General features: G+C 45.8%; 1 protein-coding gene across 2 annotated transcripts; it reads left to right on the top strand.

Annotated features, from left to right (window-relative positions):
* Positions 1 to 1027: 1027 nt before the first annotated feature.
* LOC126534383 (calcium-independent protein kinase C-like) lies at positions 1028 to 19329 on the top strand. 2 transcript variants are annotated; one of them, XM_072289210.1, is made up of 9 exons: positions 1028 to 1780; positions 5383 to 5434; positions 10096 to 10261; positions 10963 to 10994; positions 12256 to 12338; positions 13369 to 13501; positions 14524 to 14648; positions 16323 to 16365; positions 17216 to 19329. In XM_072289210.1, the coding sequence occupies exons 1-7, from the start codon at positions 1313 to 1315 to the stop codon at positions 14640 to 14642; spliced, it is 1053 nt and encodes a 350-aa protein (XP_072145311.1). In that variant the 5' UTR covers positions 1028 to 1312; the 3' UTR covers positions 14643 to 14648; positions 16323 to 16365; positions 17216 to 19329. The 2 variants fall into 2 exon arrangements, with proteins under 2 accessions (XP_072145311.1, XP_054928829.2); XM_055072854.2 differs by lacking the exon at positions 16323 to 16365.
* Positions 19330 to 26527: the final 7198 nt, after the last annotated feature.

The raw sequence follows: 26527 nt of genomic DNA, 5'->3' as shown, positions 1-26527 counted from the left end.
CGGTTACATGCGCCCTCCTGGAGCAGTGCTTGTAAAAAACCCAATCTATCGTTGCGACGAAAAAAGCAGCCCGCGACTTGGATATATACACCAGTCAGAACATTGCCCCTACAGCGATCGCCAAATGGGGCATCCGCGCCCACTGCTTCTCCACGGGGAAAGCCAGCGGCTGAGCGTAAACAAACTCGACCGCGCTCCGCAATGCCGGCATGTCTGGCGACAAACAAATGCAACGCGCACTAAGAAACCTCCTTCGTAGTGCCTAGGCAGGGTCATATATTAAAGGAGCAAAATCCCCCAGATTTTTTCTCTCGCGCCCGCAAAAAACAATATCGGCTCAGTTCACGCAGTATCGATGAAATACGCTCGCTGCCTCTGAAGTAGCACGCTAATGCGGCCAGCGCGCGCCACCGTAGCAGACGACGCGGTTCGAGGCTCCGCCCGCGAGCGTCTGCGCCTGCGCGAGCTGCTGCCGCCGCCTGACTCGAGCCACTCGAGCGCTCACCGCATCGCGATGCAATGTGCTCCGAGTTTTCTCCGAAGTATGAAACTGTACGTGGCCGGAACACCTCTGTTTAAATAAAGTTTTTAACAACAACAACAACTTGTACATCGCTGTAAGGCGCGAGACAGCTTGTCGGACACAGTGGTCGCCAAATGAGGCGTCAGCGCCCGCTGTTTCACCAATTTCACCGCGGCGGCAGCCAGCGTCCGAGCGTTAACAAACTCGACCCCACTCCGCAATGCCGGCACGCCTAGGGACAAACGCATACAACGCGCGCTAAGAAACCTCCACTATACTGCCTAGACAGAGTAATCTATTCAAGGAGCAAACGCCCCAAGATTTTCCATGTAATTCTCTCTCTCTCAAGCCCGCTCTTATTGGCGCCTTCGCACAAACCTAGGGCGATCCCTCAAATGAACGTCTCGCGTCTCAGAGGCTATGTGTCGTAATTTCCGAAGTGAGCCTTCGAGAGGGAGAGCGGTCAAGGCCGGTTCGTAACAGAACGGAAGTCGTCGACCGTTGGGCCACTGACAAGGGAAACAAACACGTTCGCACTGGCGCCCGTGTCTGACGTCGAAATCCTGGATTGCGTCGTAGACGCGTGGCATCGCATGCGCGATTCGGTGCAACAGGCCTTTGGACAGCCGGCGCTAGTTGTGCCGTCGCGCTCTGTTGCTAGGGTGTTCGGTGCGCGGTTGCATAGTGATTGGTGTTTCGCGGTAGCTGTAGTAGGTGCAGCTGAGGCGACGACAGCGCAGCATCAACGGAGACTTGGTGTAGTGCGACGCTACTTCTGCTCACACTGACATGGCTCAAGTCATGAACTACGGCGCTCTTAAAGCGGCCGACGACAGCCCATCGTATGGGGCAGCCGGGACCAAATCGGCACCGAAGAAAAGTGCTGCAGAAATGTCGCGGTTTACGGGGAGGGTCAAAGTGAAGATATGCGAAGCGACGGTGTTCGACGCAATTGACCTGCAAGCGGAGGACGTGATCTTATCAAGGGACCAACAGGCAGACACGTTCTACGTCACCCTCAGTGTCGATGGCATGTTCATCAGCCGTTCGAACACCAAGCGCAAGACGACGAATTTAGTTTGGAACGAGTGTTTCACGGCCGATGTGCACGGCGCGAGGAATGTTGGTTTCACCGTCTTTCACGTGGCGACGCACAACTCTGACGACTTGCCGGTTGCCAAGGGCAGCGTTACCTTCGACGAGCTGGTCGAATCGATACAGAATAAGCGATCGGGCGGATACGAGAACGACGTTTGGGTGAGCGCCCTTCACACGTGCTTCTATATTTGCGAGGTTTGGGGCCGTGTCATAGTCCTATAGATGGATCAATTTCGGGAATGGCGTCTGTGCGTATTTTATTCAATTGCGCATCTATTCACCGAGCTCAATTCAGTCAGGTGCGTCACGCAAAAGTTGAAGTATTCCTGAAAGTGATCGACGAGGAATATGTGGGCTGTGTCACTTTCTCCAGCTAACTACAAAAAAAAAGTGAATTTTGTTTTGCCTCAGTCAAAAAGTCGTCAAGTTGGAAACACGATTAAAATTTTCCTTTTAGCACATTTTTATTGCAAGGACTCGGAAACCCCAAAAGAGAGTGTGGAGTGTTATCCGGATACTTAGACTTTTGACGCATATCAATCCTTACAACTTACGACATTAAGGTTTTGTATCTCACATATTATATATATATATATATATATATATATATATATATATATATATATGTGTGTGTGTGTGTGTGTGTGTGTGTGTGTGTGTGTGTGTGTGTGTGTGTTTTATGGTGCTTATTTCAAGCCAGCGCAAAGGATTCCCAAAATTATTAGACTGGGAGATTTGTACATTTCGAAATAATTTTTCGTCAGCACAGACACGGGCAGTCCATCGGGCCCGCGATGCGGCCGAAATTTAGGCTACGCCTTTCGGTCCTGACGTGGGAGCGGCCCGCTTCGGGCAAGGAATCTAGCGCGACCTGAAGGACCGGAATGAAGTTTTTCGTACCATACCGTACCCCTTGTGAAGTACTTTTCGTCGCACGCCATAGATCCATCAGACTCTGCAAAACATTTACATTCTTCGGGGCTTATCTCGTCCCACAAAGAACATACATGGTCATCTGTTTGCCCGCATTTCCTTTCTTTAGCGCTGCGAGCCCGGTACTTCCAAGTCACGAACTGCTTGCGCATTATCAGCGTGACACGGCGTTCTCGGCACGAATGTAGCGAGCGCTGAGTTTTCAAGAAAGGAAGCACGGCCAAGACATATGACGATTATCGTTGTGAGACAAGATAAGCCCCAAAGGGTGTAATTTTTTGGAAACGTCTGATATATCTACACTCTTAGAAAAATTTACACCCTTTGGGGCGTATCTTGTCCCACAACAATAATCGTCATCTGTCTTGCCCGCCTTTCTTTAACGCTGCGAGTCCGGTACTTCCCAGTCACGAACGCAGTGTGACGCAGCATTCTCGACAGGAAAGTAGCGAGCGCCGAGTTTTCAAGAAAGCAAACGCAAGCAAGGCAGATGACGGTTATTGTTGTGGGACAAATGTACATCCCAAAAGGTGCAACCGTTTTAAGAGTGTACTCTAAATAATTTTTCACCCTTTGGGGTGTATATCTGCCACACAATAATCGTTGTCTGTCTAGCTGCCTGCATTTCCTTCCTAGAAAACGCTGCGCTCGTTACTTTCCTGTCGAGAATGCTCTGTCATGCTGATAACACATGCCGTTCGTGACTTGGAAGTACCAGGCTCGCAGCATTAAAGGGACCCTGAAACGATTTTGACGATTTTCTACAAACGTACTGAGCCGTTAGAGTAGGTCCTGATCATTAATTGACACATCTAAGTGCTCCGCGTAAAGCGCGTAATTTATTATAAGGCTTTAAAATATGCACATCGCTGCCGATCGCAGCACACTGCTCGGCGGAATTTTAAGCCGCCCCTACCCATATGACCGATATCACCCATATGACGTCAGTGGGGCGAGCTATCCGATTGGCTGACCAGGACGCGTGATCGATAAATTTTCCAACTTTATGGTAAACAAATGATGTTTGTAATAGTTGGAATGTTAGTTAATTTGTTTTTATAAAAAGAAAGTAGCATAAAGAGAAGGCACAAGAACGATTTTTCAGTACACTTAAGCACTTCCGGCACACAGCAAGTGTCGTCTGCTTGTGTTACAACGTGCTCCGTCTTTGACGAGAGCTCCGCCGGCAGTTTGTCTTTTCGCGAGCGCTATGATTCGACTTTGTTGCGTTGGGGACTGCGAACGTAGCGACTGGCAATATATCAAGCTGCGACATCGTGTCCCTCTGCAAGCCAGTAGACGAGCAGACTGGCTGCAGCGCATCGGACTGCCGCTATCCGATCGGCGCCAGGATTTGTGCGATTGCGGCCGTCACTTTACACCGGGAGATTACTAACGCAATAGCGTTTCGCGAGTCCGGTGTTAGGGTAAACGCAAGTGCAAGGGGACAGGGCCGTGTCCCCTTGCGTGTGGTTTCAGGGGATGAACAGAAGCGCAAATGTGAATGGTCTGCAGCCACCTGGTGGCATAGAGCTCAACCAGACACAGTAGCAGTAACAGAATGTAATCTTCTTTGCTGCTGGCGTAAATTTTTTGCAAGAGTATAATCGTTAACACGTGGTTTTTATAAATGTTTAGAATGTTTTACACTTGGTTAGAGCAATATTAGCTCTTTCTTTGGCTGGTTAAGCTCTGCGCCTATACGGGTGGCTGGACCGTGGAGACCGATCGGCAGCTCACGTACGTCTGCGCTAAGGTTCCTTCATCAACTTGAGTTTATGCCTCCGCCGTTCCGTCGAAACGTTCAGCCAGTGTGTGGTTACCGGAATACCAGACACGTTCGGCGCTGCGACAGAATGCTCGTAACGCACGCTGCTTCGATAGCTCTCGCTTGGGGTCGACGGCCAAGCGGCTAGCCGAGAGGTTTCTCGCGGGCGGGGGCGGGCTCCAAAACAACCGGAAATGGACGATGTGACGTGGCATCGTGACGCAGAACCAGTGAAGGGGGAGCTTAGCCCCGATCGCTCGGTGAACGAGTTGAGGAGGAAAAGCATGGCTAGGGAGGAGGGTAACTTGTAATCGCTTGTAGCTTCATTAATACGTAACGCTTCACTTAAATTGTGGTGCGAATGTCCTACTTAAGCTGTACCCTACACGTTTACAAAATTTGTCCGAACCGTTTCAGGGTCCTTTAAAGAAAGGAAATGTGGGCAAGACGGATGACGATTATTGTTGTGTGAGAAATATACACTCCAAAGGGTGTAACTGTTTTTTAGAGTGAATAATCAACATCTGTCTTGTACGCATTTCCTTTCTTCGACGCTGCGAGCCCGTTACTTCCAAGGCACGAACGGCATGCGCATTGTCGAAAGGAAAGTAGCGAGCGCAGCGTTTTCTAGGAAGGGAACGCAAGCAAGACAGGTGACGATTATTGCTGTGTGGCAAATATACACCCCAAAGGGTGTACACTTCTAAGAGTGTATGGCATGCGATGAAAAGTACTTCAGAAAGAGTGCTGAAGAAAAAATATTTTTAAAGTGTACGAATCTCCCAGCATAATAATTTTGGGGATCCTTTGCGCTGGCTAAGCACTATACAAACTATATATATTCAAGCCTTCATTCATCGGTATGGCAGAGGGGAAGGGTATGCGTTGCAGACCATCCACCCCTTACTTCTTCCGTGGGCATCGCAGTAGCACACTTTTAATCAGTTCTTTTACATGTACGGTATGGTTGATGTTGTCGATGTTGCATGTACTATAAGTCTATATTTGACTACAGTATTCATTTGTATACTTATGATGAAAAACGTACCATGATTGACAGATTGACCTCAAGCCTGGAGGCAAACTACATGTTGTCATCAACCTCATACCGGGTAAGTCTCGTAAACCAAGCAACTTAGTTGTAATGTTGCATTTTTCTTTCCTGTAGTGTTTATTTACTGCCATTGCGAGCTGCACAGAGAATCTAATTACTTTCATGAGAGCTGTTATTTAGGCAATAAGTTTGTACAGATAACATGCAGGGAAAAACAGCGCAACTTATTACGCGTATGGGAGTCAGAACTAACGTTTTTATTGAAAACGTAGCAAAATATGTTACCGTCTCCGTCTGCGTAATATGCAGTTCTTTTTTTTTTCAGCAGAGTATGTAAGAAGGCAGATGCAGCCGAACTTCGATTTAGGAGTGCTTGGTCTAACAATCTTTTAGTGAAAATAAAATCACGCGAGTTGAAGTTTATATTTGTCCGTTAGGCGACAGAATTTACTTCGGTACTCTAGGGCAGTTGTCCGTTTCGTTCTTCGTACTTCCACGTTGTTTCATTCCCTACTAAAGAAGTGCCAACGGAAAGGCTACATTATATAGCGTTCACGTATACTATATGACTATAATGTGTTGCCCCAGTTATAGCCAAGCCATTAAAAAAAGAAGTCACAGTTGCGTCCGAAAGACGAAGCATTGATTGCAATAGCAAATTATCAGGTAGCTACACCCTAACAAAAGTTTACACCCTTTGGAGTGTATATCTGCCACACAACAATAATCATCTGCCGTGCTTGCGTTTCCTTTCTTGAAAACGCCGCGCCCGCTATTTTCCTGTCGGCAATGCTATCTATGTCATGCTGATAACATATGCATACCGTTCGTTACTGGGAAGTTCGTTAACGTTCGTTATCCTTCGCTGTGTTTGTAGCTCGGTTACGCCGACGCTGACCGCAGAAAGGGGCGCCTAACACCTGCGGTCTCAAAAAATTGTAAGACGCTTAAGCTTCGCCTTTAGGAGTAGAACGCGATAGCATTCAAAGATCCCTGACTGCTCACGCTTCCCGGCAACTGCAGCTTATGTAACCGTAATGTTTGCTGGGAAACGCTAGCAGGAAACGCTGTGTACGGAGGCGCGCTTTCTGGTAGAAACGCGGCCTCTTGCAAGGGCCGCGATGCGGCGGAGGTTAGCGCCATCTGGAGGTGTTGCAGGAACTGGGCACGCCGCTCCGTCGTGTCCGAGATTCGCGCGCGTCCGCGCGCTCAGCTTTTCGACGCTGTGGCTGGTCTGTGATTGGGAGAAACGCTGGAAAAGAGGTTTCTGTTTGAGTTTCCATGTAACAGAATTATGTTTTGCCCTATATTCAAATTACAAACTGACGCTATCATGTCTGTACGTTGTGTGTAAGTCATACTTTACGATTTTTCTCACGTATCTTAGTTTCAGAAATTCAATTTTCAGTAACTTATTTGTGCTCACGAAGGGTCTGCATATGTGTGGTTGGGGGTTGCTTGGTTTGGAATGATTTTTGCCAAAATGACGGTCAGCGTTGGACCAGGGATGCCAACGCCAGATTTTCTGCAGTACAGGGCCCTTAACGCCATTAAAAACTTGGGCTCCAATCCATGCTGTGAAGATAGTTGGACAGTGAAGCTGTAAACGAGACTTAGAATGATTACCGATTGCAATGCGGCTTGAAGTTATTCACATGGCGACATTCGCTTTCACCTTACCTAATTATTAGCCAAACACATTTCAATGGCGTGCAACTCTGCTTGCGCAGCTGCTTCGTGCACCTCCAGAGTGGATCACAGACAAGCGAAATGCACTTAAACTGGAACCACAGTCGATCACACATGGAGCAACTAAATCCAAATATTGTGTTGGGAAATTTCTTCTTAAATTTAGAATGTGCACCCTTTAAACGATTGATTGCATTGTACCTTTGTCGCTTGGCCGCATTTTTGGCTTCACGACATTCATCATCATCCTGCCACACTTGGCACTTGCACTGAGCGTCCTGGACACGATGTTCATTGGTGGCATGAGTACGACTCTGTTATTCACATTGTTGCCTCTGTTCTGTTTGCCACTCCTCTTAGCATGCGGCTCTTCCAAGAGTCCTCACTATACGTGGCCGTCCCATAGCACTGTCACAAGACAAATGCAACCGCTTACTAGGCGGGCCCTCTTTGTTTATATGTAATGTAGCAATGTCAGATGCTATATTACGAACTGTACTGACACAAACCTGCACTTTAGTTTATATTTTATATGGGTATTGACATTATGCCCCCTGTTACAAGCAGATGTTATCAGTCATTATGTGCTTCCCACTGTTAACGACTGCCTTATCATCCGTCATGTTAACACAAAACGTCTTTTATGGTTTTCTTTATCAAAACAACCTGTGTAGTATGCACTGTATGTGTGATTCAAAAGGATATACTCACTTTTTGCTTACATTTAGCCTATGATTGCACTATCTCCCGAATTGGCCCAGGAAAGATGTTATTTTTGACCACATACCCAACAATGCATTGAGGGGTAGAGGTACACAGCTTCTCTGTAAAAACAATATGCAAGGTGCGACCAAACCCGCCGTGGTTGCTCAGTGGCTATGGTGTTGGGCTGCTGAGTACGAGGTCACGGAATTGAATCCCAGCCACGACAGCCATATTTCGATGGGCGCGAAATGCGGAAACACTTGTGTACTTAGATTTAGGTGCACGTTAAAGAACCCCAGGTGCTCAAAATTTCCGGAGTCCTCCACTACGGCATGCCTCATAATCAGAAAGTGGTTTTTGCTCGTGAAACCCCATAATTTAATTTAAGATGCGACCAAAAGACATAGGGTACTTAATTGTCAGAGATCTCGCGACTGAACACCATAGGTATTAAGATCATATCTGTCACCATATTCTTTTTATCTTTTTTTAACAAGTTAGCTAATGTTCGCTGCGACACCCTAGCCATATGCAGAAGTTTTATTGGCCACACCACCTGCCTGCACTTCAGAAAGAACAGATTGTAAACAAGCGTCTCTATTATGAGCACACGCACACATGGTGCCCATAGGCTTTGTCAGGCTAAGGGCGCTGAGAACATATGGTGTTTTAAGCCACATGAGTGCACTGCTATGTACATATTACTGTTTCCAGGGTGCCATTCCGGTCATTGTCAAATACCGCCATATTATCTAATTTTGTAATAGCGCCATTTTGAGCCAATGTTACCAGCTATTTCGGACCACGTATTAGCTCATTTCAAGAAGCAAGATGTTCTTCACTCCCCCGCATGAATACAGAACCACATGTTGTCTCTTTATTCTCAACTTAGTGATGCATCTCAGCCTCACTGCCACTACATCTTGTTTCATCTTCGCACGGACTCCGTGAGGAGAGTCTATGCCAAAGGAAGCTGTGACAAAAAAAGCAAAAAAAAAAAAACAAAATGTGTCGCTGTGCCACCACTAAACAGCAACTCATGAGCAGACTTTTGAACCATCTCTGCTCAATGTCTGCCAGAATGCAGTGCAGTGAAAGTGCGTTTCTCAAGCAAATCGTCATGGTAGGAAACGTCAAAGAGCTTTTTGACAGTCAGCGAATTGAACTTCATATGTAAAAGAACCTGGATATCATTTTCTGTGTTTTTTTCCTTTCTCTGGCTCTTCAGGCCAAGTACTTTCTTGTCAGGAAGGTATTTTTTTCTTTTTCTTTTTTTTTTCATGAATTCACCGGCAAGCTTTACAGTCAAGCACCTCTACAGTGAAATGAGCTGTATAACAAAGAAACAATTATGTCCCGGCTCTGTTGTGAGCTGTGTGGTGCGCGACCTTTGCAACAAATTGGCCTGTTTAAGGAATGATTTTGGACGACCCAAGGACTTTGCCATAAAGGCGTTCCACTGTAGAGTAAGGAGATGCCCATATGAATCACAATCCTGGGATAAAATTACGATTTAAAATAAATGATATTTCAGTGCACTGTTAGAGGATGAAGTTACACTCTAAATAGTTCAACACCATGGAAATTTAGGGCAAATATCACACAATTGTGAACAAACTGTGGCACAGAATTACTCTATATGGTATGCAGTCTTGGCGCTTGCGGTTATTTGCGAAGCGATTAGAGGCGCACCATGACCTATAGCAGTGTGCCCTTTAGGCTTTATCTTAGAAGTAATATAAGGCTATAAGTAATAAGTATAAGTAATATAAGTGAAGCAGAAACGACCGATGCTTAATTGTGACGTTTATATTCACAAAGTTTGTCCCATGCCTTCAGTACTTCGTTTCTGTGTCGTTTAGTTAGTCCCACATAGTAGTCTCGCTCTTTGCTTGCACATCATAACGCTTTGTTTCTCACGTGGTAACACCCCTCGCAATGCATTTACACAAACCCCATATCAAAGTAAAAATATATTGTCTGTGATGTTATTGTGACTCTCCTTTGTTTTCATTTTTGCTTTGGTCAATGGCCTATTGGCCATTGACCATGAACCATGGTCAATGGTTCATGGTCATTGTACAGTCATTGACCATGACTGTACAAGACCATGAACGGCAATGCTCAGGCTTCATTGTTGTTCAGCTTCCTACTTTGTCAAAATAAGCCTGTTGCATCATCATCAGCATTATTATCATCATTGTTTCTGATTTTCCATACATTTGTACCATGCTTAAGCATTGTTAACTCTCCATTAGCGGATACTTGCCTAGGTGCTATGGGCAGCATATCTGTCATGTCCATCATGTCTTGCCTTACATGCAGATGAGAATGTGGTGGAGGAGTGCCAACATGAGTCCAAAGAGCGACACGCCCTTATCCAACGCCAGAACCCTGCGCGAGGGAAGGTGCACGAGATCAATGGCCACAAGTTTGTGGCCACAATTCTGCGGCAGCCCAGCTTCTGCTCCCGTTGCCATGGTTTCATATGGTGAGAGGCTTGTCATGTAACTGAAATTCGAAGACTCCAGGTTGTTACTGGCCCCGAACATTCTTCTGCACAGTTTCTTTGAAATATTTCCATAAAGGTATACCCGTTGCCCAATTTAGGCATACCTGTGCTTGACATATTTTAGTGTTACAGCTGGAGTTTGCTTAGAATTAAAATGAGTTACCTTGTCAGATTCCATCATTTTACTTTGATTGCGTATGAATATGTATCTGTTTTTAGCATGATTCTTGTGAACAAACTGACCTGATTTGAAATATGCCTGGGCATGACCATAAAAGTGGTCTCTGTACACACGCATGAGTTCAGTTGCCTGTGGCACCTATAGTTATAGGTTATGTCTCTCATTGCAGTGAGCATGCCCTATTGTTTTTCTTGAGCTTCAAAAGAAAGAAAGAAAAATAGTCTTGGTGGGGCAAATGTACTGAGACTTGCATTTTCTTTAAAAGAAAAATGAAATGGGCTCATTTGAGATATAGTGATCTAAGACTTCCTACTGCATCAAGGCATCATTACTTACAGGTTTTGTGTCAGCCTGGCACATTATTTTCTTCTTGTTACTCGCAGCAAAGCTTTATCCATCTCATAATACCTTACTGAAGAGTTTTTTGACACTAAGATGCTGATGTTGCAGTATTGACTGCAATATATATTGTGCCATTTTTTCCTGTTCGATTTTCCAGGGGCATTGGAAAGCAAGGCTACCAGTGCAAAGGTAACTGGCCTCATGGCACTTGAAAACCATTACGTTTCTTTTCTCATGCCTTTAAAGGAGGTCTGACATGACTATGTCGACTTATCATTTTTTTACGTTAAGGTTATCCTCATTCTAAAGACCATAGAAAAAATATGGCAAGCCTTAGAGCTTCCTAAATATTTTATTTAATGTTTTTTTTTACGAACAACTCTGAATTTTGCTTCCCTGAGGTGTACGTGTCATGAAGCAGAAAGTGGTCACCTGGGAGCACAACATTTTGACGTTTTGGCACTCGCTCTGGCTCACTTGGTCGTCTGCTATGCTGGTATGGCTGCTACATCAAGCTTGCAACGTGTAGCATCATAGCAAATGACTGAGAGAGCCAGAGTTAGCACCAGAATGTCATAATGTTCTGCTCCCATGTGACCACATTCTGCGTCACGACAAGTGCACCTCTAGGGAAGCGAACTTTAGAGTGATCTTTGAAAGGCTGTTACAGTAGCTTCTTGAGGGCACTGTTAGGCTTGACATTGTTTTACTTTGGTTTCGAGATCACGGACCGTCACTTAGAGTAAAATATGGAAAGTCGGAACTGCCATGTTGTATTCCTTTAGCTGCAGTGCAAATCTAACACACAGGAACACAGTTCTTGTTCGGCTCGGTTGTCTTTCTGTGCTCCTATCATTTTATTATTTTTTGCTCACACAATCAAGTACTGCAGCTACATGATTGCATAGTCCCTGCCATTTACTTGCTTCAGAGTAATAGGTGCAACTATCTTTAGCTACCAACAAACAAAATCTGTGCTTAAGTAAAATTTATGTATTTGGGTAGTAACACATCAGTTTATGTATTTGCATATTTCAGTGGATCAAACCTAGGTCAGTTTTCAGAAACCTTTAAAAATAAACAGTGACTTTCGCAAAAGGATAGCGGATACATTCATATAAAGACGGGCAAGCACATACAAAACAAAGCATCACCTTTCTAGACATTGTTGTCCCAAATTTCCTTTTGTTTTTCAGGTTTCATAGTGAGAGCGGCTATAGTTGTGCTGTTGCTGCGGTTAATAGCTATCATGGCACTCACTGCTTTCTACTATATCCATTGTGGATATAGGAAACACAGAATAAAGGGAGCAAAAGAGAATGAAAAATATGCAAGTTGGCAGATGCCATTCAAGAGGGCCCAGTGTTTTCCTAATTTTTAGGAGGAGGTGATAAAATATGCGCTGAGAAAGAGGAATGCAAACCATCGTTTCATTTTGGTTCTTATGCAGCCTGCACGTGTGTAGTTCACAAGAGATGTCACATGCTAGTGATCACCAGATGTGCAAATACAAGGCAAATCATCGATGATGAGGTGAGCGTGTATACAAAGGCTGTACTGCGGCATTGAAAAGCTTTGCTTCTTCTTTCACTGATTTAAGTGTTAGCAAACTTGACCCGGCGGTTCCTCATGTTGAGTCATCTTCCAGCTACCTCCTAATGGTGCAAATGAATGAATGAGGGCGTGACACCGTCTAAACAATCGAATTACAAAGCAGTGATATTAACCGTGTTCACTTTATATTAGTTCAGATAATAAACACACAAGCTCAAAGGTCTTTGCAGTCAATGGAGTTTACAGATTAAAAAACACTTGAGACAGAGAAGCAATGGCTAAGGAAGCCTTACATTGTATCGAATATTTCTACAAGAATTATCTTTGTAAGCTACACAGGGGTGTCTCTAAAAGATGGTGAGGGCGCCCCCCCCCCCCCCCCCCTCAATATATTCTCTTGCCCCTCTCCCCCTCCTTCCACCATGCAAGGGAGTGTCCTGATGCGCTCCCAAAGAAAATAGAGGATCATGTATTGCCCCAGAATAGAAATATCTTGGCGCAGCTCCTGCAGCCAGATGAGTTTCTTGCCAATTGCAGGTGGCAGGTAAAACATGCTGCAAAATTCCTACATTGTATTGTTATTGCAATATTCTGCAACTTAATTGCACCATCGCCGGCTGTTGTGAAAAGTTATTCATAGGGCTGCCTTCATGGTGTTATGTTCAATCAATTCTTATTCCTTCCAAAGAAATATGACGAACAAACTATGGCGTTAAAAAGTGCCATGATCATTTGAACCACATGCCTGACAATGTGTAGATTGGTGCTTTCAAACAACAGCATACGAGCTGACTCATTTGAACTACAATGCATGATGTACATGGTGCTCTAGTTTAAAGGGAATATGCATTATCAATATGCAAACAGTAATTATTTCAGAAGCATGAGTTGCAACCTGTATGATATAACAGGCAAAGTAAGCACGACAGAGGAAAACATGTATGAGCCAGCCATTTATAAGATTGCAATGCCCTTTGGACAAGACTAAAATGATGTCTACATGTTGCAGTTGTCTACTGGAAGCCATCTCATCATAAACAACCCGCACCAGTTTTCTGTGCGAAGCTTCAGACAGCCAACCTTCTGCGACCACTGTGGGACATTGCTAGCTGGCCTGACTGAGCAAGGAGTTCACTGCAAAGGTAGCATGTGTTATATGCAGTTGCATGCAATTAGTCTCTATGTTTATGATTTGTATGTTTTATTATCGCAGAAAACATACCATAGATATGGCTGTGTCTCGCTACAAAGCAAGAGCGCTGAGCTAACGCAACATGTTTAGTGAATGAAAATGATACTGTTACGCCTACGATAACAGTATCAGGTCCAGTGACCTAGCCATTTTCTCATCATAGGAAAATGCATTCCCTTTCTTGGCATTTCAGTTGCCACTATGTTCATTGTTTTACCTTAACCGATAGATTGCGACACTACTCTGTACAGTGCACACCATGCCATACATACCATACAATGCAATGTGAGAACCTTTCGTGACATAACCTGCTTGAGAAAATGCCTCACAACTGAGCTAAATTGGGAAACCAACCCCGTGGTCAGGGTACAAACATGCTAGAAGGGGAGGGAGCCTCACTAGTGCATACATGCAGTGCACCCCTATACATCATCATCATCATCAGCCTGCTTAAGCTTACTGCAGGGCAAAGGCCTCTCCCATACATCTCCAACTACCCCGGTCAGCACTGATGCAGCACCCCTATACAGATCCTTGCCAATGCGCTGATGGTCTCATGCAGACATGGCTGTGGCAGTTTTCAGTACGCGCTGTGAAAACATTTTCTTCGAGCACATTGCACGAAAGGTGCTAATTGGGTGCAAGGTGTCAGAACGGGAACAAGAAAAACAATTACTTGATATTGAGACCCTCAAGTTTCGATACCTTTAGTGTGTTGAAAGTTAATCTTCGTAAAGCGCTGCCATGTTGCCCAGTTTGTAAACATTGGTATAGCTGAAATGGATCAATCGAGCTTATCTTGGATCTGTAGCTTATCTTATCTGTAGTGGGATCTGCCCTGTGGAAATTCAGATAGGCCTGCTAGTTTTGGCCTCCTCCTCATTCATTATATCCTCGCATTGTCATTCTAATGCATCATGGTGAAATCACTTTATGGCAAGCTGCAGATGAGTTCGTCTCTTTTATATGCAGCGTGCCGTATGAATGTGCACAAACGATGCCAGAAGAACGTCGCCAACAGCTGTGGCATCGACGCAGCAGTCTTTAGTCACACAGGATCCTCTGACAGCACATGCAGCAAACGAGATTAAAAGAAGGTGAAAGAGCTAACGCCCTTTTATTTTTGTTCTCCTCTGCCATTGAGTTAGTAGGTGAAGAGTTCTATGCCACCAGTGGAACTCATGGCCCAAGTGGCCACGATCCAGGTGGCCATTATCCCTTGAACACGAGACATAAGGCAGGGCAAGAATGCCTCAGAAAGTGTTTGTCGTCCTGGAAAGAAAAAAGGCCAGTACAACTGTGAAATCTTTAAAGGAGAGTAATGGTAGTGTAGTAGGTCTTTGAGGTTAGATGCGTTATGATGAAACTAGTTTTTGATGACCATAGCATACATGTCCACCTATGCAGACACTGTTATCGAGACCATTTCGTCATTGTAAACAATAAAAGGTGCCTTTGAAGTATGTGACATTTAAGATGCTGTGAGATGTTTAAAGTGTGCAGTGTGCACATAGGAAATTACCAGACAGTGTTAACCTTGTGTGGGTTCACTCAAACAAAGCACCTTTTGCCTCAGCAAACCTGAGAAAATGGGCTTTTCATTAATTTGGACATGCAGCTGTGCATATCCAGCCATGACATTTGAGTGAACAATTTTTTTGTTATCATATCAGACTAGTCAGCTATAAAAACAGACTTCAAGACCTATTTTCCCATGGAGGTTTTCTCAATTCAGCAGCATAATGAAAAAAGCGTTACATATATATAAAAGTTAAGAAATTATAAATTTTTATTATTTTGGCAGCGCGCACATAAGTCCTGCAAAGTAGACATGCAATTAAGTTGTGCTAATACATCACATAACCTCATGGAAGGATGGTAGGCCAAGCATACTCATATCCATTCTTACTTTACATCATAAGTTGCCTTACATTCTTAGGGACAATGCTGGCAACACTGGTCATTTCTAAAGAATCTCTCCACCAACGGGTATCCTTGTTTGCAAAAGAATCTAGAAGGCTCATTGTAGACATCGTAGGCACTTTCTGGAGTTGTTTTTTTTTTATTGTGCAAGCTGGCAACCACTTTTCAGCACAAGAGTTCTCTATTGCATACAGTAAAATCGCTGATAGCTTTCACAGTTATCTGCAGCATGGTTGAAAAATCTTGACAAAGCATTTATACCAGTCTTTCATTTGTACAAACTTTATCCTAAATCAGTCATGTGGTCGTAGACTATCTATTCAATCCCACTCACAGGTACCATGACTCATATAGTGCTCTTTTGAAGATGCGAGGGAAATTTTGATCCTAATTTTTACAGTGCTTGTAACAGATGCCAAAGACTATAGCATTCTGTTTGCTTAATTGCATGGATTGATTGTTTTGCTAATTACTTGTGGTTTTATTTTCCTGCACATTCATCATTTTGGGCTCTTTTAAATATTATAATATTCTAGAATCCTTTTACCTCACTTACTTTCCTCAATAAGTATTTCTAATGCTTGAAGAAGCAAGGCATTATTTCATGCATTAAATCAGCATGCAAGACAACAGCAACAGGAAAAGAAAGACAAAGGACAAGCGATGACCCTCTCATTGTGTTGCCGTCGTCTTCCATGATGATCTAAAGTATTCATCGTTTCCAACTAGCTGAAATTTCTATCTTGCAGCTTTTTATCTCCAAATGTTGCAGTTTTCATTGTTATTCAAGGAATTTTTGTGTCATCTGTCTTTTTATTTATGCCCTGCCTCAACCCTTGCCTGCCCAGATTTTGTAGGCTGGAACAGCGCTTGATCAATACAAGCAACAAGGTATGCACATGTTAATTTTTTCTCTACTTGGACTTTTTTCTGTCTTTGATGCTCTTACAAATGTCCTTGCATGCAGCATTTTGTGCAGTGCCTACTTGAAAGATCGCATGAATATCAGAGGAACAAAGCATTTCCTGGCGACTATAATTTTTTATTTATTGTGATTTGGTTTTAGTCACACAGACATTTGCACATTACATGCTTCTGCAGCCTAACACAAGAAAAATAGTGGAAAATGAGCCGTTGCAGCAATAGCAAACTGGCCTTGACATTTTCTTCAATATGCTGTACATGCATACAATGTTATATTACCGCACCTGCACCATTGTTGGGAGATAGCTAGAAATAAGGTGCAAGTGAGACTTCGTGGGCGGCACAAGCAAAAGCGGTAGTGAGGAAACACGCTGTTGTTTACATTTGTTTATTTTCTCAGTGCCACCTCATTGTCACATGTGGGACCTGTTTTATGAGTGCAGCTGTGCGTCAATATTCTCCCCGTCACACATCCTGCTAGAAGCCATTGACAGGATCATAACATCTGGTTTTTGACATTTACAGAGCTCTTAAACGTGTGACACTTACTTCAGTATATTGGAAGTTTCTTATATTCAATGGAAAAATCTGCTGAAAGTCAAAAAATTTTAAGACTATTGAGAGCCTAAACAGAAGTCATGCTCCAAATGGTTACTAGGATTTTTTTTATTTGTATACAACAGAACACAGACATGCATTAATCAAGTAATAGTCATATTTGCTTGAACAGCAGAGTATGCAACAGTAGACACGTTACTGTTCTGGAGTGATTCTACAATAACCTGGGCTAAAGCTGTGTTACTATATTGTCTTGCAGGTATTGAGCAGAGTGAAAAAGCAAGAGGCATGCACTAAGGAAGGGAAGAGGGCTCCACAATAAACATCATCAATTATTACGGCTTCCCATATGAAAATATTCAACCAGTGCAGCGGGAACCTGCCGAAGAGGATGCTCAGTGGTGAGGGCATTCTGTTGCTGAGTACTAGGTCACAGATTTGAGTTTCAGTGGAGGCGGCCACATTTCACGAGGGATGAAATGCAAGAATTCACGCTGACATTTGAGTGCCTTGTTAAAGGTGTTCAAAATTTATCCAGAGTCTGTGCCCCCGCTACAAAGCATTTCATGCCTGAACTGTGCCTTTGGGCCAAAAAACCCTAAAGTTTGAATGAGTAGTAATGTGCAACTTCTTTATTAGCTGCTTCCCATCTATCACCAATTATAACTGCGAGAAACTAGAAAAATCCTGCTGCGTATGCTGGAAATCAGATATCGGGTACTGAACAGCTCATGAGGGGGTCAGTTGTTTTCTCCTGATGTAAAATTGCTTTACAGGGAAGGCGTAGCCTATTTCACAAAACTTTGAGCATGTCGGCCAGTAGGAAGACAGATAATTTCAGTTTTGCACTAGTGGCTGGTGTAGCTTTATTTTCAGACTTATGGTACTCAGTAAAGTGAATGTATTGAATGTGTACACTGTGCCTTTCACCCATTTTTTTCCAGTTAGCGGTTATCTACAACATCAAATGCATGAAATTAAGAAGGAAATTTGATCTTACTAACTGGTCTAAACAAGAACAGTTTGCTTAGTTTCTCACTAACCTCATGTGCTTTGCCACAAGCTTTCCTTCTGGTAGTAAATAGACTGAAACAGTGCAGCTTGTGTTATATATTGCTCCACCCTTTGTGACTCGGACACAGCTGGCATATTCAGAAAGTGTGTGCGTAGTGTATGAATCCCTTGCTGGGCGTTGACTTGATTGTGCTCCTCATGAATGCTCTGAAAGCATTGAACATGCCTTGTATTTTGTTTTGTTTTTTTCGTGTTGAGAGCAATGTATGTGCCTTTCTCCTTCAATCATCACAAGACTGGTGTAACCTCAGCCGAAAATGAACTTTGGTAGCTATGGCAAAGTTTCAATGACTGTGCTGTGTGGTGCTTTTCATCTTCAGTAGAGAAGCTGCACACACGTTTGCATAACCTACAAATCTGTTCATGTGTAAGCTGATAATTTTGTTCATAAAGTCGATATTGTGATGATGTTGTAGGTTAGTTATTCAGAATTGAAGGAACATGCTATTTTCTCATAACTCAAGTGAATTCTTTTGCCAAGTTGTGTGCAGAGAACACAGAAGAATGCAACCAAATGCTTTCTTTAGTCTTCAGCCTTCGTAGTAAGGAGTTTCATGTTTGGCATGCCATATATACCTTGTATTACAGAATAACCCTTTATACCATGTCTGTTCTTTTGGAAGGTACAAATGTGGTCTTTGGCAATAGCAGCCCCATACTCAAAATGAGTCACCCTTTACAAGATAAGATCATTCGGCAGCTGTATTAGAGACAAGCATACTGTCATGCATCTAAATGCACAGCTAACAAACAAATGTACAAACTGCTTAGCATCTTTTACAAAATCTTGAGCACTGCGTATTGCTCTGCAACTGAAATCTAAAGATCCGCACCTGTGTCGGTTACTCCTTTAGTAATTGCAAAGTGTCGCCAATGTGCTGTATGTCATATAATGTCACAGGATAGATAAAAGAGTACTCAAGCAGCACCCCCTCATTGCGGGACTTTGACTATGCCTTTTAGAAAGTGAAAAAATTTTAAAACACGAAGACAGTGGAACAACTTAAAATGATGAAGCCATTTGTTGTCAGAATGGGTATACCGTTTTATTTCTGCGTTACAGAAATGTAATATATGAATATAGAAGAGATCCCATGCTGTTCTGTAGTCAAATATGCTGCCTTGATTTGTTCCATTGTTCCTCTCATATGTGACTTGCTTTTTTTTTTCTTCGTCATTTGTCTGAATGTATATTTGGCCACTGAAAGGTTCACATTCATGCTGGCCACAAACAAAGTGCTATGTGGGTTGATAAATGTAAGAATTTGCTCACCTTCAATAAATATGTATTTTACCACTGCTGTTTTTATTCATCACATTGAGGTCATAGGCAAAAAAATCCTTGTCAACCACATTGGCACCTCTTGTGGATCTACGCCACAGTTGTGCAACGGATACAGCGTCTTCGGGGCCACCTACTGTAACATAAAATAAATTGCTGTACCAAGTCCAGGACACTTGCGACACCCAATTTTTTTTTCATGTCGGCTTCACGGTAACAAGCTCTGTCAAGCAGGAAGGGCGCACCATGCTACGAACAGTTGTTAAAAGTGCACCGATTGTTCATTGTCAGTTGCATAGTCTGTATGCACGCATATAGGTAATGCATGCGTCGTATGACCAGTATTTATAGAAGGGTAGAACGTATCAACGAATGGGTTTTTCTTTATTTTCTACGAGAACGACATGCACGGCCTGGAAACAGCGAGAGCGAAGCGCTCGCTAGTTGGGGCAAGCACCCCAGTGTCCCGACGGACGCAAATAAAAAAAAGAATAAAAGAAGAAAGCGGCACTCGTAACAACTGCTGATGCGACTCAAAATCGCTTGGAAAGTACTCATATAGACCAAGATAACAAATGACTAGTCATGCGTTGAAGCTCACAGAAGTGGACCACCTGTCTTCTGCTGCTCAGGAACCATATCATTTATCAAAGAACTTTACCGATTAATGCGTACAACATATTTCCAACTGGTCCAAACAGTCCGACATGCTCCCGGCATGTCCGACGACTCTGGAAGGTTTTGAAGCACAAATATTTCATACTTTAGGCGCGAAATACATGTGCATAAATATAATGCGATATATCGTTGATGATAATGGTGAGGCTGCACCAGCCGACTAGTGCAGCGCCATCTGTCGCAGAAGCGCAAATAGGGTGCGAATGGGAAATGGGTACCTTGTAAGAAGACTTAGTCGGTGGCTTCTGTGGGGTTTCAAACTTGCTCTTGGGACAAAGGAACGGCGACACAGTAGTGCAGACAATCACAAGCGCATTGCGCCTTTTATGCAGCAATCTAGACAGACGAATTATTACCATTAGAACATGCCGATGGGCGCGTGGCGAATCGCGGAAGTCCGACTCTCCGCGACTGGACAGCGAGCGAATTAAATTAAAATTAAATTATGGGGTTTAACGTGCCACTTTGATTTACGTGCCACTTTCAAAACCACTTTCTGATTACGAGGCACGCCGTAGTTGGGGACTCCGGAAATTTCGACCACCTGGGGTTCTTTAACGTGCACCTAAACCTAAGTACACGGGTGTTTTCGCATTTCGCCCCCATCGAAATGCGGCCGCCATGGCGGGGATTCGATCCCGTGACCTCGTGCTCAGCAGCCCAACACCATAGCCACTTAGCAACCACGCCGGGTGGATAGCGAGCGGATGTTTTCGCTCCTTTGCTGGACACTGTGGGGATGCGCGACTCTCACGCATCCCCTGATATGCTGTTTTCCCGCACGGCTCGCGTGGCCTGGCGCCCGCGGCGGGGTTACTCTGGCGCCGAGAGACAACGCGCGTCCTCTTTCGTTCGAGATCGTCGGCGGGCGCGGACGTCCGCGCGGGCGCTGTCCGATGCTTCTGCGAGACTGTCTCGCGTGGCCGCCTTGGAACGTGCCACCATTCGCGTGACTACACGCGAACGACCAGGCGTTGGGATCCAGCATGGGGCGAACATATTCGCTCGCTATCCGGTCGCTCGGTGAGTCAGACTTCTAGATTTGTCGCGCGCCCATCGGCATGTTTTGGGGATAGCAACTCGGCTAGCTGGCATTGATCTATGAAAGGTGCAATAAATGCCCTTGTGATTGTTTGCACTACTGTGTTGTCGTTCCTTTGTCCCAAGAGTACGGAAGAGAACCCCATATCTCCCACATCCTGCGCCCAACGTGGGGCTCTCGGGGCATCGGACGATAATTTTAACAGTGTTGCTTCGTTCGAGACCTTTGTTTGAACCGAAGCGTAGGCCTAGCGTGGATTTTGATCGCTAGCGTCGGCGGCGTGCTTTCTTGAGCGAGGCGGCGGTGGCTGTAGTGTGTTTGAACATGTCAACATGCTAAGCCTTTTCGCAAGTGTTTTTTTTTAATGGCATTCGTTGGTACGAGAGTCACGTGGTCTGCATCCTGGGAGAGCGAGGCTTAACGCCTGCGGAGCAGTGGCAAGCCTGAAGCGAGTCAGTATGGAAGCCTCGTGGGTGGTCCGAATTTCTTATGTAAATAGCTTCTATTTCTTTGACTCGGATGAAGTCGCGGCTCTGGGAGCCGGGTGGCCGCGGGCCACGGGTGCCACCACGGGCTGACTGGTATTGCGGCCTGGCACCGGGCGCTCCGACACCGTCTGGGACGGTGGGCGCCGTCAACTCAGATGCTGTGTGCACCGAGCGGAGTAGGACCACCTCACAGAGCTAACGTCTCCTCGCGGCTGCCTGTTTTGCGCCCATTTTGGGTGTTGTTTTTGGATGCCGGTTGTTGTCAGGGTAGCGACGATTTAGGCCTAAGGCTTTACGAAGCTGCCTGTCGCACGTGGAGGGACACAATCTGGTGGACCGTGGCGTTGAGGCGTTGCAATTTGCTTCCCTCATTCTATTTAGCCTCGCACGAATTGAAATTACTCGTTCGACTCAAGGAAGCGAGCTTCCTTCACGTGAACTTAGCAACTGAGTAGCCGCCCGATCTTTTGCTAGCCGAGTTGAACATCGTACCACGTGGGCGATGCGCATGCAGAATTCCTCTCCCTTGCACTACTTTAGTGTTTGCCGAGTGTGTTAAGTGTAGGCAGCGTGAATGGAGTCACCCCTGGCTTGCTGTCACCTGCACATCGTCTGCGCTGCTGCCCCGGACTACGATCGAGCCACCCCGGGCGATGATGATGCTGTGGCCAGTTCGGCGCAGCGACTTCGGCGGCCACCTGCATCCAGCTCACAACCCTCGGCGGCGGACAAAAGAGCCGGCGGTCACCGACAGCTACGGCGGCTCTTGCCAGCAGGGCGCGTCGGCGCGAGCGACGCTTGCTCGTACCGACTACTGCGTCGTCGTTTCCGGAGTCCTGGCCTGTAATCGTGCCGTCGAGTGCAAAGCTGCTGCTGTGACCGGCGGACGCCAGCGGTGTACCCAGGGACGATGTCGGCTCGCATGCTATGGACAGCGTGTGGACATTTCCTCAGCGCGGCCACTGTTGCATGTACTATCTTGTTCGCGAAGCGCGGGTTAACGTTAGACCGTGTCACATGTTTCGCCGGAATAAGAAGTGATTTAAGGTTGGGGGGATGTGGGGATGCGCGACTTTCACGCATCCCCTGATATGCTGTTCTCCCGCACGGCTCGCGTGGCCTGGCGCCCGCGGCGGTCGGAGTGGTACAAGCGCGGTGCGAGAGATGGCGCGACTGTCGCGCCGCGGCGGGGTTACTCGGGCGCCGAAAGACAAGGCGCGTCCTCTTTGGTTCGAGATCGTCGGCGGGCGCCGTCCGATGCTTCTGCGAGACTGTCTCGCGTGGCCGCCTTGGAACGTGCCACCATTCGCGTGACTACACGCGAACGACCAGGCGTTGGGATCCAGCATGGGGCGAACATATTCGCTCGCTATCCGGTCGCTCGGTGAGTCAGACTTCTAGATTTGTCGCGCGCCCATCGGCATGTTTTGGGGATAGCAACTCGGCTAGCTGGCATTGATCTATGAAAGGTGCAATAAATGCCCTTGTGATTGTTTGCACTACTGTGTTGTCGTTCCTTTGTCCCAAGAGTACGGAGGAGAACCCCATATCTCCCACAACACCAAAGCCTAATTATTCGCACGTAAGGTCACACGAACAGTGGTGCGTTCGAACAATCTTGCTCGTTCATTCCGGTGTCCTGCTTTTTCGCAGGACGGTCCCGTAAACGGTCGGCGAGCGCGTGAAACGTCCGCGACACTCGCCGATTCCAATCCAAAGAGAGACAGGCCTCTGCGCACGGGTAACCCCGCCGTTAGGTGGCGTTAGTAGCGCAACACTCGCGCCATCTGTAGTACTAGCCCGTAACCGCACCAACCACCGCCGCCGAAGCCGGATTACCGGAGACGCGAGAGCCATGCGGGGAGAACAACGGGGACGCGTGAGAGTCGAGCGTCCCTCCCCTCACTTTAAAACTGGTCACTGTCCAGCATGTTACTGCCGCGTGCAGTCACAACACAATTCTTTTGGAAACTCATGCGCTGACACCGTGCGGCTGAACGTTCACTGTTCGCGGTTTTGCCCTGGCAAACGCTAGAAAACAATTTCCCCAGAATATGCGTAGATCGGCCACATTAGCGATGGAATACAGGGTCTCAGCTTCTAGCAGCCATCGTCATCTTCCTCGGACACTGCGTGATTACCAAAGCAATCAGACCGTTGGAAAAGAAAGTTCAAGCCTTACGTGAGTTCCCTCGCCCAACGTCACTACGAAATCTCCGCGAGTTCCTTGGGCTGCTGTACTTCCACCGCGGTTTTCTTCCTAATGTCGCCCGCCTTTTTATGCCACTGACCGAGCTTCTCAAGACCACTAAAGCTCCGTGTGCTCCGCTAATCTGGACGTCCGACGCTGAAGAGGCCTTCCAAGCTGCCAAAAACGCATTGGCAGATGCCACCTTGATGATGCATCCTCTGCATGTTGCACCAATGCGTCTCACCACCGATGCATATAGTGCGCTGTCGACGCCGTTTTACTGTTTCAGCGCCATTTCTAGGGAGGCGGGGGGGGGGGGGGGGGAGGGGTATTCTGTAAGAGTCCATTAGTACACTGTACCATTAGTGGACTGTCCATTTCGGCCGCTGCTGACTGGATGCAGCTGTACGAGCGAGGAGGAGCTTGGTGGCGCAACTCACCGCCCCGTTCCAAAGGGGACACTCATAACATCCATCCATCCATCCAGGAGACAAGCGGCCCTAGCCAATACGCAGCGGCTGAAATGGACAGTCCACTAGATGGAATTTCACAGATTACGCAACCCCCCCTGCAGGCCCACTTGGTTTTTTCTTCCAGAAGTTGAAGCCTGCAGAAACGCGCTACAGCACGTTCCGGCGCGAGCATCTTGTGGTATATTTGGGCGTTCGGCATTTCCGACACATGCTGAACGGAACAAGCTTTCACGTCCTCGCAGATCACAAGCCTTTGACGTTCGCTTTTCGCGGTAATCACAGCACCTATACCGCGCGAGAGGTACAGCACCTCAATTTCAATTCTGAGTTCACACTGGACATACGCTACACTGAAGGCCCAGTCAACGCAGCCGCAGGTGCCTTCTCCCGTATCGACGCAACATCTACGGCCACGCTAGACTTCGAAGAAATTGCTACGGCGCAGAATTCAGACGTCGAGCTTCGGGACCTCCGGTCTTCTGCTACATCTTTGCGCTGTCCGACTTCGCAATCTAGGTTTGGCTTGGTTTGGTTTGGTGCCTACGGATATGGCTCAACCGACTGTGGGGCATCGGCCATGAATCGTGCGGCAGTAGGTAAGAAGGGAAGAATATTTAAATAGAATTTTGTAATTTATAAATAATATCAAATGAATACTAATCGTTATTATCAATTTTCAGGCTGTATTCTTAAATTTTAAGTTCATCTATAGGGGAGCCTTAATTCTAGCAGCCAACTTCATCGGCCACCTTTGATACATGGCGTGCTCCGGTGCACGTGCCTCGTTCTGCGTGATTAGAAGAAATCTCGGTCCCTATAACGTGGTGACCAGGACATGGTTGTGCGGCGAGCACGACATTATAGGGCCTGAAGTGAGGTCCACAACAATGAGTGAGTCGGCGAGTTAATGTTATGGAATGGAATGGAAAAACTTAATTTCTCTATATCTCAGAGAGATTGGCGGTGGGCCGGTGTCTTCATGTTTTGAGTCCTGGCCGCTTCACAAGGTCGGCGCCCCTATTCCAGGGCACCGCTGAGTCTTGCTGCCTCGCAGGCGTGCTGCACAATTGCCCGTTGGAAGACCTGAGGACCGTTCAGGAGCAGACGCTCTCTCTCATTCTTCGTTCCCTTTCTTTATTATAATCTCGCAGCACGAGGCACACGTGCCGAAGCGTGCCATGTATAAAAGGCGGCCGATGACGATGGCTGCTAGAAGCTGTACAGAGCCATTATCAAAGGAACAACCGACATACCGCCGTTTCATTGTTGAAGGAGAAAGATTTTTAAAAGAACCCTTCCAAAAGCTCAGCTTGGATATGAGTGACTGTAATTATTTCCTTCGCGGCTACCGTACTGGGTTACACCCACAGGAACGTTTGTGAAGCCCCCTGCATCTTTCTGCGTGATACGAAAAGAATTGCGTGCTAGAATTCTTAATACTTAGTATGCTCACATTACTTTTTATGTAATACTTAGATAATTGTTGATTCATATCTATAACAATAGACACTTTAAATCCCATTTGCAGGATACTTACTTCATTTCACCTTAATTTGTTCAAAAAAATTCATAACAGTTTTTTAATCGCCCGATTCATGGCCGATCTTCCAGAGTGGATTGCGCCATTTGACGAGGGAGCAAGGACAAGAGCTGTTTGTGAATTTGAGTTGTTCGTCGGGTGAAGAAAGGAATTGTACCTGATGATTAATGATGTTTGCATTTGGAGTACGCCTTGATCGTTGGGACTGCGGTAGATGACTACGGGCTGCATTTTCTTAAACGCGAGTCGCAACTCAGCACAATGCCCAAGTTTCCTTGTGCATTGTATTCGGAACTGCAGCTTCTGCCTTGCAGGGCACAGTCAGCCGTATCTGGCTGCAAAAGTAAAGCTTATCAACTTCACGACGTTCAAACAAAATAATTGATGCCAATATTAATATCGAGCATGTAGTGATACAAATTTTTAAATATAGTTAGCTATAAACAAGAGGTGCACAACTATTTCTTAGGCGTGACGGTATTTTTAGAGGGATTCACTGGTTTGATAACCGACTTGAGTTCCCTTTTATCATTATGTTTGGTCGGAGCGTGATGCCTGTTACTGACCTGCGAAAGCGTATACGTTATAAATTACACGTCAGGAGTCCACTGTGGGCTGTAGTACCAAAATTCCCGAAATCTCAGTTCTACATTTTTGCTTTCATCAAAGAGTGACAGCGGTATAGCAGTGACACTGCGAAATTCATTGACCTCTTATTCCCGTGAGTGCGATGAGCACATTTCACCATTTCCCTTTCGCATCGAGAAGAGGCTTATCAATTTGAACAGCCCAAACTGAGCGAA

This window comes from Dermacentor andersoni, chromosome 7 (genome assembly GCF_023375885.2).
Source record: "Dermacentor andersoni chromosome 7, qqDerAnde1_hic_scaffold, whole genome shotgun sequence".
Lineage (NCBI taxonomy): Eukaryota > Metazoa > Arthropoda > Arachnida > Ixodida > Ixodidae > Dermacentor > Dermacentor andersoni.
Note: the sequence above shows the minus strand (reverse complement) of the source record. Positions and strands in the feature narration are given on the sequence as shown.